General features: G+C 50.4%; 1 protein-coding gene across 2 annotated transcripts in view; it reads right to left on the bottom strand.

Moving 5' to 3' along the window:
- Positions 1–18,576, bottom strand: part of LOC147196905 (rho guanine nucleotide exchange factor TIAM1-like) — a 34,884-nt gene extending 16,308 nt beyond the window's left edge. The window contains exons 1-6 of one of the 2 annotated variants that reach the window (XM_086125452.1): positions 18,409–18,576; positions 5,326–5,400; positions 4,338–5,247; positions 2,806–3,253; positions 1,559–1,731; positions 967–1,191 (exon numbers count right to left, since the gene is read on the bottom strand). In XM_086125452.1, coding sequence (XP_085981578.1) covers positions 967–1,191; positions 1,559–1,731; positions 2,806–3,253; positions 4,338–5,237 — 1,746 coding nt within the window. In that variant the 5' untranslated portion in view covers positions 5,238–5,247; positions 5,326–5,400; positions 18,409–18,576. Of the gene's footprint in view, positions 1–966; positions 1,192–1,558; positions 1,732–2,805; positions 3,254–4,337; positions 5,248–5,325; positions 5,401–13,241; positions 13,338–18,408 lie in introns of those variants that run through there. The other variant, XM_086125453.1, reaches the window with a different exon arrangement.
- Between the last annotated feature and the right edge of the window lie 179 nt (positions 18,577–18,755).

The following is an 18,755-nucleotide window of genomic DNA, read 5'->3' as shown; positions in this document are numbered from 1 at the left end:
GCGGCTGCCAAGACGGCGACAATGCCGCCGCACATTCCATTGGCTGCCGCTCTTTCATGCCTTTTATTTATTGGCTTGGGCACAATGGCAACCCTGACACCGACCCAAACAGAACCGCCCCGATCGGGCTCTATCTAACAAGCCCGACAAAGACCACTTGATCGCCCGTGAAGGACAATTCATTCGTATGGAGAGAGGGAGAGGCAGGAATGAGGGGCAACGCTGCCAACTACGTGCTGGGATAGACGCTCGCTGCCCGCAAGATTAGGAACACCACTGCAAACTCAAACAGTGACAAATCAATTCATACCTTTGGCCATCCAAACATTGCAAACATTTCGGGTGGATGTCATTTCCACTGCATGGGTGGACCTAATAAAAGGACTTTTTTTTTTGTTGTTCTGTTGTTGTTTTTGCTTTACAGCCTCATTAATTCTTTTTCAGAAAGGTGAAACATCAGGAGCTTGTCTTGTGTACCTAATAAAAGGACCGTAGCTTTTTTTTTCGGAGGGGGGGGGGGGGTTTGCAGTTCAACTGAATTCCTCCGATTTAAAAAAAAAAAGAGCAACCACACATCAATTCTTTTTCGAAAAGTGAAACATCAATTGTCTTTGTTTTTTTTTTTGAAAAGTGAAACATCAATTGTTTTCTTTTTTAGAAAGTAGTTTAGTGTGTCTTCTCTTCTGCGCAAGCGCAACTTAACTAGTACATTTTCTTTTTAGGAAGAAAGGGCAACATCAGTAGAGTTTGTCTTCTTTTGAGGAAAGCGCATATTGATAGCTTGTTTTTTTGGGAGGGCAATGGGGGGGGGGGGGGTTCAATCAATAGTTTGTCTTCTTTCAAAGTAGTCACAGTCTGAATAATTCTGCCTCCGTGTGGGGAAAAAAAAAATCTGTATTTGAATCTATCCGTCCATCCATGATCCGAACCGCTGATCACGTTCCTACATACACTCGGGCGGCGTACCTGATCCAGGATGGTCTTCCTTTTCTTGGCGTCGCTGACGGCGGCCAGCTGCATGTCGCCCATCTTCTTCATCTTCTCATCCATGTCGATCTTCTGCTCCAGCTTTTTGATTTCGGCGCGCACCAGGCGCACCGTGTCCTCGCGCCGGTGCTGCCGGGCGACGGCGCTGGCGCACGCAGAGTGGATGGCCGTGATCCAGTTCTCCAGCTCCGTCTGGCTGCACGTCTGCGCGGACCAAAAAATGAAATAAAATGTCAGTGCTCAAGGCAGACCTGTTGATTAATCGCTCCATTTTGTTTTACCGAACGTTTATCGTAGCGGGTAAAAGCTTCGTAAAATAGAAAAGCTCTTTCAGAAGCAGGGGGGGTGAGGCTAGCCCATTCTATGGTTTTGATGTTCCTTCACGAACATGATCTGCTAGACTTGCAGCTGCATTTGGTGCATGACCCCCGGTGGGTGGGGTGTTCGTCCGTACCACCGCCCCCCCCCCCGTTCGCACATCACTGGCTAGCGCCATCTAGCGGTTTAAGGTCTGACGCTCGCGGTGTGTCCCGATACTTTTGTCCACAACCGAAGGGCTCAACAGTCTGACCTGGAACAGGAAGGCATCCCCCAGCGAGTTGCTGAGGCAGAACACAAAGTCCTTTTTGGGGTGCTCGGGGACGGCCTGCACGATGCTGTTGTCCGCCCAGATGGCGTACTTGGGGACGCTGCTGTTGTCGATGCCCGAGCGGCCGTCCGTCTCGTAGAAGACCAGAGTGCAGCCTGAGCGAGGGGGGGATTGATTAGACGCTTGCTTTGGAACCGGAGAGGACTGATCATGAAACAAGTTGCATTCTGCTCTCCAGGGGCCGAATGTGAGAAGTGCAGCTCGGCAGAAAAAACTAAAACAAAGCACTGCCTATCATGTACAGAGAAGCCTCGTTGATTGCGGTGGATATGTTCCACGGTAGAGTAAAACTCCCCTACAACGAAACCTACATGGGCGAAAATACCCCCTCGTGTGAAAAAATGTTCATGCATGAAAGCCATTCCCACTTTTGTGCTCCCCCCATGATGAAAAATCCCCCTGTTCTGTCATACGAAATCTTTTTCTCTGCTCTTGTCTGACAACGAGATTCACTACAATGAAAACAAGCCTTCCGCAAAAGTCGAATCCAACGGCGACCTCTACTGCTTCGTTCGGAAACGACAACAGCAACCACCACACTGGTTTACACGTGACTTTTTAAAACCAACAAAGTGGAGTGATTAATGTAAAACAATTGTATGTTAATGTTAAACAATATCAAATAAGTGTATGCTCATATTCATGCACTATGTACAGTATTGGAATAAAAATAAAGAGTACACATATACGTTTTGTGTGTGTGTGTGTTTGTGTGTTTTTATTTGCGACAGTGAAAAACCTCCTGTTGTGAAAGATTTCTTGCTGCAAACACGATTTCGTTGTAGAGGAGTTTCACTGTAGCAATTTTGTCATTTGTCATTGCGGACATCAAAAATAAGTGGCAATGGACGCATCACTCCTTGGTCCCTCACTGACGAAGAAGTTTCGCCCAATCTACTTTTGATATGTTGAAATGCAAATGACGGCCGGCCTTCCATCTCCCTTTCCAAGCAATTGACGTCGTCAAATGTCGTCTTTTCAAAACGGCACCTCACGCATTCTTTGGCCATCGCGAAAAGGACTAAAATCATCAGTCAAAGCGACTGACCCCCGGTTGCCTTGGTGAAATGACATGTCAGGGTCCGATGACCAGCGGCGCAATCTGAGCTTTTGCCACCCGGCAGCGCCGAACATCTGGAGAAGCGTCCCGATGCGAACGCATCACAAACCTTTGAGGGAGACCCAGTAGCTCTTCCACTTGCGTCTGGCGGCCGACTCCACCTTCTTGCTCTTCTTGTGCACCAGGAAGTTCTTGACGGCGAGCCTCCCGGCCTTGCGCACCGTCCCCTGCGCGCCCGCGCCCAGCAGCGCGTCCGACTGGTAGGCGGAGCTCAAGGTGCTCTGCTCGTCGCTCAGCACCTCCTCCAAACTCTCCGTCTGGCAGGAGCTCATCTCCAGCTCTTGGCGGAAGTTCTCGTAGACGCCCTGGGCGGAGTCGGCGGTCCCGCCGCCGCTCCCGCCTCCGGCGCTGCCGCTGCTGCCGCTGTCGCTGCCGCCGGCTGCCGAGCAGACGGAGAAGGAGGCCGACATGGTCTTGTAGCGGCGGGACTCGGCCTCGGCCGTCACCCCGTCGATGCCGCTGTCGTCGTACTCGCTGCCCTCGCCGGCGGTGACGTCCTGCGGGGCACAGAACGGACGAGACGGCATGATGACCACGGACGCCGCATCACAATCCGGTAGAGCAGATCCTTATTTTTTTTTTCTGCCAGCTTTTTACGATTCGCGGTCCTCTTTTTTTGGTCAAAAAGGTTTTGGCGTGGGCTCTTTTCTTTTTTTTAATGGACTTCAAACGTTCCTATTTATCCAGGCAGTGAGTTGAAGGCGAGGTCATCTTGGCTCACCTGGTCTTGCCATCCAAGAACTAACTCGACCTGACCCCGTTTCAGAGCTTCGGCATCCTAAAGAGTTTCAAAAACAAGCCTGACACAAAACGTTTCTGTTCGAAACGGGACCACCGCTGTTGTTCAAGTGCAGGCTGCCCTCGTTGTGGCACCACCGCGTCTGCCCCCCCCCCTCCCTGTCCGCCCCCGCCGCTTCTCCTAACACACATGGCCAAAAGCTCCTGGGAGATGGGAGCGGGGGGGGGGGGGGGGGGGGGATCGCCGAACTCGGTATCGCCGTCCAATCACATGAGCTAATCATGCGCTCAGAGCTGCATTCAGTACGGGGTTTTACGGGGGGGGGGGGGGGCGCCTCACAGTGACAAGGCCACCATGCACTGTATTTTTACCATGGCACTCTTCCACTGGCCTCTGCTCATTAGCATGACAAAAGGAAAAACATTTGAAACGGGGGGTGACTTTAAACTCACCCCCCCCCCCCAGCCTCTCTCTTCTGGACCAAGAAAAACAAGTAGCAGGGGAAAATAGGAGCTTTCCTCAGACTGTTAATCTGATTGTGCAGCTTATTCGGCAGAGGAAACACTCAGACACAATGAAGAGGGAGGGGGTTGATAAATAAAATGGGGGGAGCGCGGGACGGGGAATGCAAGGTCTCCGTCTGCGGTGCCGCCAGACTGCATTCGGATTCCAGACTCCGTCCAAAGAGCAAACTTTTGGGATGGGCATGAATTTGTTTTGCTATTTGCGGCAGGGCTCGGTTCACCGACTCGCCGAATAACAGAAGCTAGGTTGCCCCCCCCCCCCCCCCCCGCCCCGAAGTGAAATGAGAAACGGGTCAACGTATGGAATGAAGGCGTTACCTGGGTGGTCTGCGCCCTCCTGCCCCGCATGCTGGCACTCAAGGCGGGCTGGGCTCCGCGCAGGCCTTCAGAGAGGCAATGCGAGCGTCGACACGGCAGAGTGAAGGCGCCGCCGAAGGCGTCGCCGACGTCCTCGCAGATGGTCTTGTCGTCGTCGTCGCCCTCGCCCGCCACCCGCTTGCCGTCGCGCCAGCGGGCGCGGCGGCCGTGGGGTTGCCTGCAACCGGGGGTCTTCTGGCCGTACAGCTCATCGAAGGAGTTGGCCCGGTCGGCGGGGCTGGACTGCAGCGGGCCTTCGCGGTCCATCGAGTCCCGCCCGGCGGGGGGAGCGATCATCTCCTCCGTGCTGGTCAGGGGGTCTTGACTGAGGTCCGACAGGGAGAACTCCAGGCTGTCGTCTCGCCAGGTGTCGGCCGACTTGGATCGCTTCTTCGTCAAACCGGCCGCCTCCTTGGAGCCGTCGCGGGGGTCGCGCAGGTACGTCACCTCGTCTACGTCCTCATCCTGCACCTCGTCCGCGGTGGGTCCGGGAAGGGTGATGGACATCGCGTTGCCGTGCGGCGCGGGACCGGCCGGGTCGTGGTGGAAGGACGCGGGCCTCAGGTTCATGGCCACGCGGTCCACCCAAACGGGACTTCCGAAGTCCGGCAGGACGTCGGTCTCGTTGAAGGGCTCGGGCCCATTTTCGGCCAGCGACTGCGGGATGCTGGGGGTGCTGCTGGAGCGCGTGCTGGCCTCCGAGTTCCTGTGCTCCGTCTTGCCCGACGAGGCGTGCCGGCAGCGCCGCGACTGCTTGTTGGAGATGCGAAGCGAGCGCGACGTGTGCTTGCGCGACAAATAGCCACGCTCGGCACCGAAGAAGGCGCGCTCCCCCCCGTGCTGGCTTTCCGCATTTCCCATGATTCAGCGGCTGGAGGACGTCAAGAAGGCCTTACGCGCCGGCTTCGTCGTCGTGACATATCAAATGACAAGCGCGGCGTTCGCTGACCTGCGGGACGGACGCGACTTGTCCGACATGCTGCTCGTCAACTTCAAACTTCTGCCCCTGGTACGACCTGCAGACCTGTTTAAGAGAAAGTGGAAAAGTTGATCAAGAAGATGACAAGACGTGAGTGGTCGCGCTACATAAGGAGGAAGTGTAGTTGTAGACCGCATGGACACGAAAAAAATGCCGACTTGCTTGGTCTGACTGTTACTCGTGTTAAAAGAACATCCGTTTCTCAACTTGGTGAAGGAAGAATTTTTGGTAGTGCTTTGTTGCATTTTAGTAGACCAGGGCTTCTCAAGCAGTTTGTTTTGCCCCCCCCCCCCCCCCCACATTCTCTGCCGACACAATAAATAATAAAATTGTTATAAGTGCACTTCTGCATTACATTGCATTCTGATAAACATTAAGGAAAAAAGAAATACAGTTCAATTTACAGCCAAGAATAACTTTATTCACATTGTTTTTTTAGTACGTTACAGAAAATAATTTAAATGCATGAATCTACACATTTTTGACCAACTTATTGCAGCATTCTGAAAACTAAAATGAAATAAATTCAGAAATTCAAATTCAGTTCAGCAACATTAACTCAGGAGCAGAATATGTAAAACACTTTAGCCTACAAAACAAAATTGAATAAAACGATTTGGGCTGACTTTTTTTTTTTTTTTAATCATAATGAGGAAGTCAGCATGAATGGCTCCGACGAGCACGTTTTGTTTTGCAGTGCACAACATTTCCAGCGACTTCTCAGCGTGATTAAGGTGTAACGTCTTGATTTATTTTGTCTTCATGCTGTCTGCCGCCAGCATTTTTCGACCCAGTGAACCCCCCCCCCCCCCTCCGTCTCTCCCCGTCTCCCACTGTAGTCACCGTGAAGCCAAGCGCTCCAAACGTTTCGTCATACTGTATTTCCTAGTCTTAGCTTTCGAATGACTTTTTTTTGTCTCATTATCTTCGTCTCTCTCCGCCTTCTTTTTCGTTTTGTCTCTTGAGGGTTTGTTTACTGCACTTCATATCGCCTGCTCGGTGCAAAAAAAACAAAAAAAAATAGAGTACACCGTCGAGCGAATTCTCCCTGCGCACTCTCGGACAACGAGGGCGCTACCGCCCACTGCTGTAGAGGATGTGCAATTACACTTTATTCAAGTCATCAATCAAATGACACATTACAAATCTACTTTGCCGCAGGCCTGCAAGGTTTCAGGCTTAAAACTTTATTCATACCACACCGGTGCTCCCCCCCCCCTTAAAGGGGCCACAAACCATACCACTTGTCAGCTCAAAATACAATCTTGTTGCTATATTTAGAAGGCAACCGAGCAGTCATCAAAGCTTTTTGAGGGTTGCTCACATATGACCTCCCCTAAGCGCCCCGCTTGGCCAATCAACTGCATTTTGACAGAGGGGAAGCCATCCCGTCTGCCAACATTACGTCGCGACCTGCCTTAGGGCTGCACAAAAAAAAAAAAAAAAAACAGTGTCCTGGGAGCATCAACAGATGGGACAAGAGATCAACGGAGTCTTCCTCCTAATGTGTGCACCCGTCGTGTGTGTAGCCAACCCAAATGTGCCCAACCCTCTGCTGGCGAGATGTTGCATGCTTGGGTGAGGATGTGTGGTGGGTGGGGGAGGGCGTTACGTAAACTGCCGCTGACCGTAGCTTTTTTTACCCCCCCCCCCTTCTACCTTTTGTTGTGCCCTTTCCCGTCATTCTGCTCGCTCATCACCTCTTGCTTTCATCTCAGTGCTCGATGTTTGACGCCCAAGGACGTCCACCCTTTGCCATCAGCCCACAGCTTATTGGCTGTGACATTCAGGAGAAGAAGCAAGATGAGAGAGGAAAAAGGCCAACTCATCTCTTCACAGGCCCGAGAGCGACAAACGTTGTCGCGTTTGCAGCGTAACATATACAGACGGGATGGGACGCGTTTCATGCGAGAGTCAAGGGAAAGTTTGGCACAGTAAATCTTGGGAAGTGAAATATAACCAGCCAAAAAAAACACAACCCCCCCCCCCCACCAAAACATATAGAAGAGACCTTTATCTCACCTTCGTCAATATCACGCACCTTTCGGAAACTTAAGATCCTTCTGCAGCAGTGGCCGGCTAAGTGATTTGATATGATGTTATCTTGTCGCAAGGCCAACACGTCAATGCGTTTCAAGGCGAGAACACAGCCGCAAGTCATGAGGGGAAAGGTGATGACACATAAACCTTTATGATCAAAGCACTGTGGCCGAGTTGAGCTGTGGGGAGGAGCCCTTTTCCACCACGCTAGTGCTAACGCTCGTGCTCGTTCAGGGCCAGTGCCCAGGTTAGCACCAGTTCTTTCTTTTTCCACTGCCGAGATTGGCTCTCTCCTCTCTAGTTCTTAAGATGGCCCCAATTAGCCCGGACGCATGGAGGTTTTGAGCGGCGAACTACGGCACAATTGCATCCCACCAAAAGAGCGATGGCGGATGTGCCCAGCTAGCATGCGATCTGTGACCGGCGGCCAGCCTCGTGATCATCAACAATGATTACGAAAAATAGAAGCGTTAGCAGATTGCATGTCTCTGACTGTTATATACCGCGTACGAGTATAATCGATGCTATGCTAGGTTGCCATCAGATGCTAACAGCGCATTATTATGATGATGATGATGATGATTATTATTATGAATAGCGCAGGCGCTATTGGGTAAACGTCGACGTAAGGTGTGACGTTTGGACGCTTTACGATGACGTCATGATGTCGCTCCTACTTGGAAAACCAAATGGGTTTTTTCGTAAGAACTTGTCCAGCACCAACTAAGCACAGCACTGGCGCCAAAGGAGCACAAAGTTCTTTTGGGTGGGCGGGGGGAAATTTCAGAAAAAGCAGATAAAAATTCATTCTACGTTCCCAAAAGAGAGCGGGAGAAATGAGAAAAAAACATTTGGCAAACACTTGGACCTGCCGGAACATGTTTGGGAAGATGTGCCGTGGCCCTCTAATTTGACGTACGCGGACACACTGACACTGATAGAAAAAAAAACAAAAAATCAATAGATGCTCTTCGAATCAAAGCAGGCGTGAATGAGTGGTGAGAGGCAAGAATGCAGCGGACCGAGTCGTGGCAAGCTGCAACAACCAACCCTGTCATTTGAACACGCCACACTTTGTGGCTACTTGAAAGGTGGCCGTGGGTGCTGAAGATGTTCCTCCGGATTTCCTCCCAGTCAACAACGACCTCGCCGGACCCTTCAAAGCTGAAGCGTCCGTGAGAAGTTGCTTGTGAGCCACAAAGTGCAAAATTAAGCTTCCCGAAATGCTTCCGTCGTCAAACTCGGCATGAAATATCCTGCAAAGAAACTGGAAATATAAAAGAACAACATTTTTGGGGATAAGCTAGCAGGATTCCCGGCGCAATACGTCTGCAAACGTGCGCTTCCGTTGAGCCGGCAAGATACGGCGCGGCAGGCCAAAGAGCTTCGGGCATTGTTTTCAAATCAAGCTCTCGCAGCTGCTAATAATCTCACAGTTGCTCCTTTGAGTAAGTGTGACGCCATCACGTGCCGTTATGAAGTCGCTCGCCGGCTTTTGTCGCCGCGCAACAGCGTCGAGGCTCGTCGCCCTCTCGGCCCTTCGCACAGTTGAACAAACGGAGGGCGGGAGCAATTTGACGGCAAAACGACCACGTTTGGCCAAGTATTTGTCCTTCCTGAGGGAACCCCCCCCCCACGGCGAGGCCGCGCTTTTATCTCCCAACGTCGTCCCCCGGCAAAAGGTGTGACCGGAGCACATCCTGCTTGCGGATTTTTTCGCTCCTCATTGACGCGCTTTGAAGTCCCTAAACGGCTGTTAATTGCTGGGTGCAGGCCAGCTGCTTTGTTAGCAGCGCTTTCAGGACAAAAGGTGGAGGCCGCTTGGAACGGGGCACGGGGGGGTTGTTTGACTTGTGTGCTGGAGGTGGGGGGCAGTATTAGTTAACGTCCCACTTGTTTGTGTGCTTTTAGTCTGACTAGATTTTATGATCAAGCTTACCAGTACAATTGATGGAGCAAGCCGAGTTAGCGCAGGACGTCCATGTTGGCATTTTGAGTATATGACGTATACAGAAGTCATCGTATGTGGAAACCGTCACCGTAAATAATGAGTTGAATTGAGGCCGTTGAAAACAAACGCTTCATCAGAATGTTCCCGTTCGGATCACAACGCGTCATAGCATATTTCATATTGCCGTAGCCTCTCTGGACATCTGCCTGCCGTATCTGCGTGGGGAGCGCACATGCGTCAAAGCTACGTTTGCGATATATTGTACGGTAATCAGGGGAATATTTTGCCGGCGAACCTCCCTGTTGGCTAGCTAGCTATGGCTCACGCCGTCCGAGCAACGGGAATATTTCGCCGGCTAACACCTGCTGGCAATAAACTAAAGGCGGTTTTCAAACGACTTAAATGGATTTAAAATGGGACCAAAGGCCAAGGCCGCGGAATACAAAACCTCCTTTGACTGAACCAAAAGTATCGGGACACTTTTCACATCCCGGAGGCGCAAAAATGACCACAGGGTCACAATGTCAGCCACAGTTGCGATGCGTTTTGTTAAGACGATGGCTTGTGGCAATGTGCGTTGAGCAACGCGCTCATCTCGTCTTCACATACTTCACATTCCTCACATTTCCACTTTGCCGCTCTGCGCACACACCCGCCAATTTCCCCAACTCTGCACATATGTGCGTGATGGCTTTACGATGACAGATTGGCGACTGAAGGTATCATAGCGGCGGCACAGCAGTTAGCGAAGCCCCATCTGCTGGGGTGAGGAGAGTGTCAGGTGGAGGTCCCACTCGTGGGGGTGCAGGGGGTGGGGGAGTGGGGGCTTATGGGAGTATTATTGACTGAAAAGAGAGACTTGTGGTGACAAATGCGCGGCATCGCATGGGAAGATGAACTGTTACAACTTCCCACACAGGAAGCGACACTGGATGGGCAAACATATTGGGACACGTGCAAGTCGTGAAAAGTTAAAAGGAAAATAAGACTTGTTCTTGCCTTTAGAACCAAAGCTTCCACTCTTCTGGGCTTTCTCATTGATGTGTGATTTGTCATTTTTTAAAAAAATCTTAATCTTGGACAAGCAGCGTACAACCTTTATAGAAAATTAACGGACCTAAAGAGCTTCCCTGAGGAACTCCACTCCAAATTGGGTCTGATTGAGTGTTACACTTTGGAATGAGGTTAAGAGTGTTGTTGTGCAAAATCATGTTTGTCATAATACCCTTCCCTGAATATGTGGACAAAAGTATTGGGACACATGGCGCTTCTCCTCCAAAGTAGTCCAAATAGATTGCACTCTTCTGGGCAGACTTTCACCGAGATGCTGGAGTCCATTTCGATTCCTTTTTTTCTTTTTTCTTTTAAATTGATGTTCTCGCAAAAAAGAGGGTTCAACTTTTTCTTTTAGTAAGCACTGACCAATCCCCTCACCCACCGCATGGTGATGACTAAAACTGCAAAGCGCATCCCAAATGCATTTCCCTATCTGACGCATTTTTCTTCCAGGTCAGTAAACGACAAGACGTGCACCAAACTTCACCCCAAACACATCTGGGTCGACGTCAAGGCACATTTCCATCAGCGCTTTTAATATTGATGAGCATTCCGAAGAGAAAAACCACCGACGGAACTACGGCGCGTCATGTAAACGTGCTATCGAGTGCATCCGGCAGCGCAGAGTTTGGAGACGTGCATCATTTGGACCCAGAGATGTTTCCGCCCCCCCTCGGCTTCCCTTGAGCATTACCTCCACCATTACACGATCCGGAGCGCCTCTCCGCCGTGTCGCATTGTGCAGCCAGGCGTCGCCGAGCCGCATCGCGACACAGTCGACTACACAAGAAGGCCGGCGAAAGGGGAAAAAGGCCTGACGCGAGAAGCCAGGAAGGGAAATGCCGCCATCAATCCGGCCGGCCGAGTCCGTTCAATCTCACCGAGGAGAATCATAAATGTTAATGTCACCTTTAAGACATCCTAGAGACACATTATGCCATTCGGCTTTTTATTTTCAAGCCATTTTGAACAAATGTGGGGCCAATGTTCCCGGAGGATGGCTATCCATCCCCCCCCCCCCCCGCACTAAATCACACACACACGCAATGTCAATGTCAGCGTTGAGTCTACATTTCTCTAAAATGAACAAAAGTCATTCTTTCTTAAGCTTTCAATTTGGATAATCACCTTTTACTCATCAGACGCCGCTACTTTTTGCCCACGCAAAGCATGTAGCCAAAACTTTGCGCCATATAACAGTTTCCCGCAAGGGGGACCTCACCACCAAAACGTCGATTGAGCGCTTTACAGAACTAAACATCATGTCATCCTTTCTTAAATTTCAATCCATTTGTGCAGCATATGCGGCCGCTTTCCTCGCCCCATTCAAAGCATGCAGCAAGGTCACACCTTGGACCGTTTTCCGACGGTGTCCGCGTTTCAAGCGCTTGTTGTGCTCACTTGCGCTAGCAAGCGAATGTAACACCTGATCCCAGACCAACTCAAATGGACAATGCGGGCTTTGTCGCTCCGGCTTACGGCGCGATTGCGCGAGAGCGAGAGCGGCAAACTTAAGTTTTTGCACAACAAGCACCCACGTGACTTTCATATTTGCGGACTTGTTGCGTGTCCTCTTGGAATGAAAAGACACCAGAGGAGAGGCGACCCGGCGGACGAGCAGACGGCGACAAGCTGGTCGAGGCATTTCCATGACTATGACACCAGATGAGCACTCCTCACCGCAGGAGGGGGGCACACCGGGGGGGCTTTGGAGAAGCACAATGCAGGGATTTACACACACACACACACACACACACACCCTCCTAACTTCAGAAATGCACCCTTGGAGATTTCTCCTTGACTTTGGGCATTTCAAATCTATTCAATATTCACTTGCAAACACATTTCAGATGCAAAGCAGACTTCTGCATGCTCTGAATTGGGGTGGGGGTGGGGGTGGGGGAGGGTAGAGCCATCCGGTGGACAAATACGGAAGAGTGGCTGAAACATCTTAGTTTGTCTATTTTTGAATATCGTGACATGTATTGGGAGTTTGGCGCCACAGCGGCTTTCGGTAAAAAGCCAAGATTATTTTTTTTTTTCCTCACGCAGACACACACTCACAAACACACTGCTCCCCCTTTGAGGACGCGGGCCCTGAATTTGACCATCTTGCGCAGATTTCCTGTTGAGTTGGTAATTTGTGAAGCAGTAACAGAGCACGATTTGCAGAAAACAATGACAAGTGACAATCGGAGTTGGAGTAACGCCATCGGGTGGACAAAAACAATCGAAGCATGACAAGAAATATTTTCGTCTGAAAAAACAATGAAAGCTGTGAAATGTCGCTGCATGCTTTAAAGGGGGGGGGGGGGACAACATCTGGTGGACAAATAGAACAATTGAAAAAAGGGACTGATGCTTTTTGGTTTGATATGGCAACATTGATTGTGATTCCGGAGCCTTGGAGAGAGAATTCGGAAAGAGAATTTTGCAGCATGCTTTGAATGGATACACGAAAGCTGGTGGACAAATATAAAATACAAAAGCCCAGCTGATGTAACAAATTGCAATATTCTAACATGTGTCGTGATTCTGGAACCTTTCGAAAACGGAAGCCACGTCCCTCAACTTTGACGTCTCACTCGCATTTTCTTGTCGGGTTGACAAAAAAAAACCATTGATCATGACAACGGCAACACACACAAAAGACTGCAGCAAAGGGGAGCTTACAGGTAGCAACATGACATGGGCAACCCCCCCCCCCCTCTTGAGATCAAGCTGGGGAAGACCCCCCCCCCCGACCCTCCAGCCCCGAGTTCACATGGAACCGCAGCACTCAGAAAAACCTGCTCTGAAAAAGTGCCAACCTGCAATCACAAAAGCCGCATCAACTTACTGCGTGAGCGGCCACAAAGCTTCGGCAGCAAGTAGACTCGTGCGCCTTTCAAGCTCCATTCAGGATCCTCCAGCCCGGCACGGAGTGACGTCCTCACACGCCGGGATGACTTGAAGTGAGGGAGGGCAGGAGGGAGGGATGGACTGTTTGGAATTGCCTCCTCCCCCTCCACGCCATCCCCCCCCCCCCCCTCCTCAAGTCCAAGCTGCAGGCCGGCAGGAATGCGTGTTCCACCTCCTTCGTCTGCTCTCTAATTGCCCCTACACCTCCGCCCCCCAAACCTACCCCCTTGCCTACAAAAGACGCATCATGTTTACACTAAACATACCCGTCTAAAATTCAGTTACAATGAGGCTCGGGGACATCAAAAAGGACAACAATTTAACAGCACAGGCTCACAAACGCCGGTTGAAATTCCCCAAAGGTGATTAGCATCAAATCTAGCGACGGGAGCCTTTTGCCAGTCTTTTACAATCGGCAGTAGAACAAAAGGAGGCGGAATCTCATTTTTAACATGGTGCATCACTGCCATCTACTGGTGGTTGTGTGCCAGTAAAATTGTTTCCAAGTTTGGGATTTACAGTGGAGCGGTCATTTTAGACGGAGAACCCGGCACCAAGGGGGCGGGGTTATCATGACGATCGCAGATGTAGGCGAATGACTGTCCTGGACACCCGGCAATTTTCGAGCCCAGCTAGCATGACATCAGCGATTGGCGGCCGGCCTCCTGATCATCTTCTTTTTTTTAAGTTATAATCTCATGAGAATAAAGTAGACATACTTTGAACAATATCGTGAGAAGATTGGAATATTACAAGATAACACAAACATCCCAAATTTTTCAACCCCGCGGCACAAATACCACACTTGACATTCAATTACCAACGGACCCTTTCATGCACCGATAACATGATAAACGGTCCACTGTAGTCACCGCTGTTCCTGAAAGGGTTAAAGCACACGCACATGCGCACACACAAAACACAACAAAAAAAAAAAACAACAACAATACTTCTTGCTTTGAGTCAAATGAGGCGGCAGAGGGAGCCACGTTGACACGACTTTCACTTGTTATGACAAAGCAAAAGTTTTGGCATCCGCACGCATGTGCGCTTCATTATCGGGATTCGCGCCGTACAACTTGATCCCTTTCGCCCGGAATCTTAACTGTCATCGAATGAGGAGCCGAGGCCCCGGTTGTGTTCTCACGTCGCCCTCCCCCCCAAATGCCAGAAAGATTGGCGCCAGCGCGCGGGAGCCCAATCAACTTACGTCAACGGTGAAGAGGCTAAAATCACAGCCCGAAGTGGCTCAGAATAAAAGGTCAGTTAATAATTGACTCAGCGTGGCTCTATTAGAGCAATTCGAAAACAAGCCGCCGCCGTGATGAGGAACGCCTCATAAATTCGTACTGGCAGTCCCAACGCCCCTCACCGCAGCCAAGAACGTTAAATCAAGCAGAGACGAGGACAACGGGAGCAACGTGACGCACGCTGAAAGCAACGCACACCAATTGCGCCTCTCACGCCAGCTGGAGGCGCAATTAACGAACCGGGCGTCTGCGTCCGAGTAAACACAAGGTGGAGTGGATTCAGCGTCACGCGTCTGAAGACTGGGCGCAGTGAAAACAGAACAAACCCAAACCCTCACAGCACTCCAGTGTCTCAAGTCAATTCGATCCCGAGAGCATGACAGTGAGGTGCCTTCGGGCTCGCATTGCCAACGTCGCGTTCGCCGCACAAGACCGATGGGGTCCTGACGACGCAAACATTAATTAGGAGAAGGGCTCTCGAGTAACCTATTATAGCAACGGTAATTTCTTCCTTGAGTTCTCCTTTAAGTATATTTTTCGTCAACACTGTTGATTATTTTCAAGGATTCATTGAATAGAACGAGACGAACTAGCATACCGCTAGCTAGCTAGGATGAGGCTAGGATGAACCCCGTCAAGGAAGAATTTCCGTCACCATGGTGGACAGACGATAAAGTATTCAATCTATCTCATGTCAATATGAATAGCAAATGCAGCGCTTTGGTGCGAGTCTGCTCTCTCGTCAACACTGAAAGGATTTTAGCATTTTCAACGAACATAGCATGCATGGTACAATTTAGATGTTTTGGACAAATCAATATATTTTTGGGGAAGGGTGAAAATGTGCATTCGTGCCAGGCTCAAAGTGGGATCTTTTGTTTTTTTTAATACACGATGACTGTTTGTTTGACGCAAGAACAACATCGAGCCCCCACGTGGCTTGAGTGTTTTCTCGAAGGTCTCAACGCAATGGCAACGACTGATCACAAGAGCAGGGAAGCGGCGTTGCGCCAAAGCACGAAAACGTGCAGCGCATGAAAACGGCATTTCGGCCAAGGTAAGGAGATCATTAGCTGAGGATTCCGACAGCGGGAAGCCTCTCGAGAGTCCACATCAAAGACACAAAAGTCATTGAGCATTCACGGAGAGATGCGCGACCCGCACGGCAAAAGGTGAAGCGCAATTGCAACTTGTTCAAAAGATGCTCGGAGCACATCAAGTTGTGTAAAATTTGTTCAGTAGACAGCGAGGCGTATTCCACAACGCAGGCTTCTCTTAACCACAACTCAGGCCTTCAAAATAAAATGTCGGAAATATAAGAGCACAGTTTGACCACGCTTGTTTTGGTTCCGTGGTGGCTTTTTTAACCAGTCCCACTCAATAAAAAAAAGCGCAAAATAGTTTGAGAGTAACTGCTAGGACCATGGAAACAAAGGAAGTGTGGGCAAACTGTTATTTTAATGGCCCACTTTTATTTTGTAACTTGCCCCGAACGCTGCCGAGCGTACCGGGAGGCTCGTTTTGGTCTCGAGCTATTGTAGAATACGCCTTGCTGTTTGTTACACGTACATAAATTGCCCTTTTTCGTTGATATCATTGTGTGTCTGGAACGTATTAAGTGGTTGGACATTATTTCCAAAAGGAAATATTGCTTTGGTTTTCGTTTTAGTCAGACTTTCTGGAAGCAAGATCCCACCGTGTGTTTTACCAGCACCAGCAGCAGCTGGTGCTGGCTGGTCTGACGTTTCCCACACTCAGCTGGGGAAATTCACCCATCCGTCACGTCAGCCACACGGATCGAAGGTACGACAGTGCAACTGCAAAACCACACACGCGTCCGTATTTTGCGGCGGGGCCTCTGCAGCCACAATGGAATCATTACCAGAAAAAAAAATCAATCAATCAAATTAAAAACAAACAAACATTGAACCGAGACCACCGTGACCTCAGCTTTGAAGCCGGCGTCATTCGTGGGGAGCGCTCGTTTGGCTCCAAAATGCTGAGGCGGGCTCGTGCTCATCGCTCCCATTGCGGGAGAAGAGGTTCATACTGGCTGCTTGCCAGAGGTGGAATTCCTCTCATCAATCAAAGGCACGCATATCATTTGAAAAACTCGTGCTCATGTTCTCAGGTGCCGCTTTGCTTGTGTGAAGCACATTCAGTTGCCTTGCGTACGAAATGCGCTCGAGAAACACAATTGCCTTGCCTGTCCTGTCTTTACATGCGTTGGAGCCAAGCGAGTCCCAACCCAAGTCCTCCAACTGGCGAGTACGACTCCAGTCAAGCCGTGTGACTCGAGTCCCCCCCCCCCCCCCCCCCGCACACACACACACACCTCCGTTGCTCACGTGCAAGTTTGACTTGGAACTATTTCCATTGCAAATGGGTGAGCAGTTATGTGTGAGTGGGCCACACATGAACGCTGGCCAAACATATCGGGGGGGGGGGGGGGGGGGGTGGGGGCTTCAACTACGCGCTTGTCTCCACATCAACAACACTGAAAGTGTGCGTGTTTGTGTGTGACAGAGAGCGACACAATTACGCTGCCGAGGACATTCCTGCATGTGTGGCAGACAAGACTCTGCATCTTTGTCATGACACGGGCGGGGGTTGGGTCGGGGGTCCCAACGCATACAGAGAAACTCAGTGAAAGCCGACGTCAGCCGATGCGACGGATGGTTTCCAGTCGTTTGGCGGATTGCGCAACACGGATGAGTAACCGAGACGTATTTTTGACGCAGATTTTAAAAATGTCTTTACTTCGTTGTTGTTGTGGATATTTTACGACAAAATCAAATGAGCATAATATCAACTTTACTTTTAGAAATCCTCGCTTACAGCATGATGGGCAGGTACCGAGAGACCGACAACACAGCCACTTCTGTCCTGACTTAATTCATCATGTATTCTTCAATGTATCATCCTCTGTCCGGTACAAATGGACGGACTGTTCCGTGCCAGGGACTGAATGCCCATCTCTGATTATTATTATTATCATCGTGAACAATAAAACCTGCTGTGCATGAGGAAATACAAGGGCGGATTCAGAATCGGTACAAAAAAAAAGTAGTAGAACATTTTACTTTCATTTGTAGAAGTGAAACAACAAATTTGCTCAGATCCGAGATTTGTTTTCATTGCAAACGGAATGAAACAATTATTGATATGCACAGTCTTGGTCTTGTCTTGGTCTCAGCACTCTAGTCTCGATAACGTCGTGGTCTCGGTTAGTGTGGTCTCGACGACAACGCGGCATCCCACTTAATTTGTTTGAATCCGCTATCCACTATGAAAAGTTTAAACCATAAATATAACACAAACTATCATTCCAAAACACTGTAATATAATTTCATACTTTAATTTGTGCAGGGGATTAGTTCAGGTCACATAAATGCGGGTGAACTTGTTTTTACACTTGTAGAGGAAAACGAGGCTTTCCTCAGGTGAACCGAGTCCAACATCATCATCATCATCACCAATGGCATCAAAGCAGTGTGGCCGCTTCTGTTAGCCACATGACTCTGCAAAAATGTAACAAATTCACGCACGCTGCCCCCCCCCCAACCCCCGGCATTGACGTCACAGCTTTTACACGCGTGCAAATTGAATGCACCGACCCCCCCCCCCCCCCCCCCGCAAAATGAATGAGCGACTCAATGCTGTCATGCGTGCGGGAAAGGCAGATTCGCTTTGCACTGCGGCGAGACCTCATCCACGCAGCCCACTCCATCAACTCGCCCGCAAGCCGCCACGCGGGAATAGACGTGCACGCCAATACAGGTTATTTATCCTTGCCACGACCGGGACATCGCACTTCCGGGTTGCACCAAAACCACCGTCGCCGCGTCCACGTACCTGCCGTCACCCACGTCGCGTTGCGCCGGCGTCCATGGCGGGAGCGAAGCGGCCAAAAGCTGGCGTCCAGCGTTCCACGCGTGTTGTTTCCACACACCGCGGCCGGGAGGAGGAGCAGGAGGAGCAGGAGGTGCAGGAGGAGCAGGAGGAGGTGGTGGTGGAGCGCCTCTCCCCCTTGTGGAGAGGCGGGCAAGTGGATGCGAGTGGACGTCACTCCACGGAGGGAGCCAATAAGCAGCGAGCCGCCGAGTCCTCATTGATTTACTGATTTGGGAAAGGGGGGGGGGGGGCGCGCAACCAATTGTTGATCGTGGGTCAAGATGACACGGCATCCCATAATATCTCCT

Source organism: Hippocampus guttulatus, chromosome 12 (assembly GCF_054856545.1).
Source record: "Hippocampus guttulatus isolate MCC_2025c chromosome 12, RoL_Hgut_1.0, whole genome shotgun sequence".
Classification (NCBI taxonomy): domain Eukaryota; kingdom Metazoa; phylum Chordata; class Actinopteri; order Syngnathiformes; family Syngnathidae; genus Hippocampus; species Hippocampus guttulatus.
Note: the sequence above shows the minus strand (reverse complement) of the source record. Positions and strands in the feature narration are given on the sequence as shown.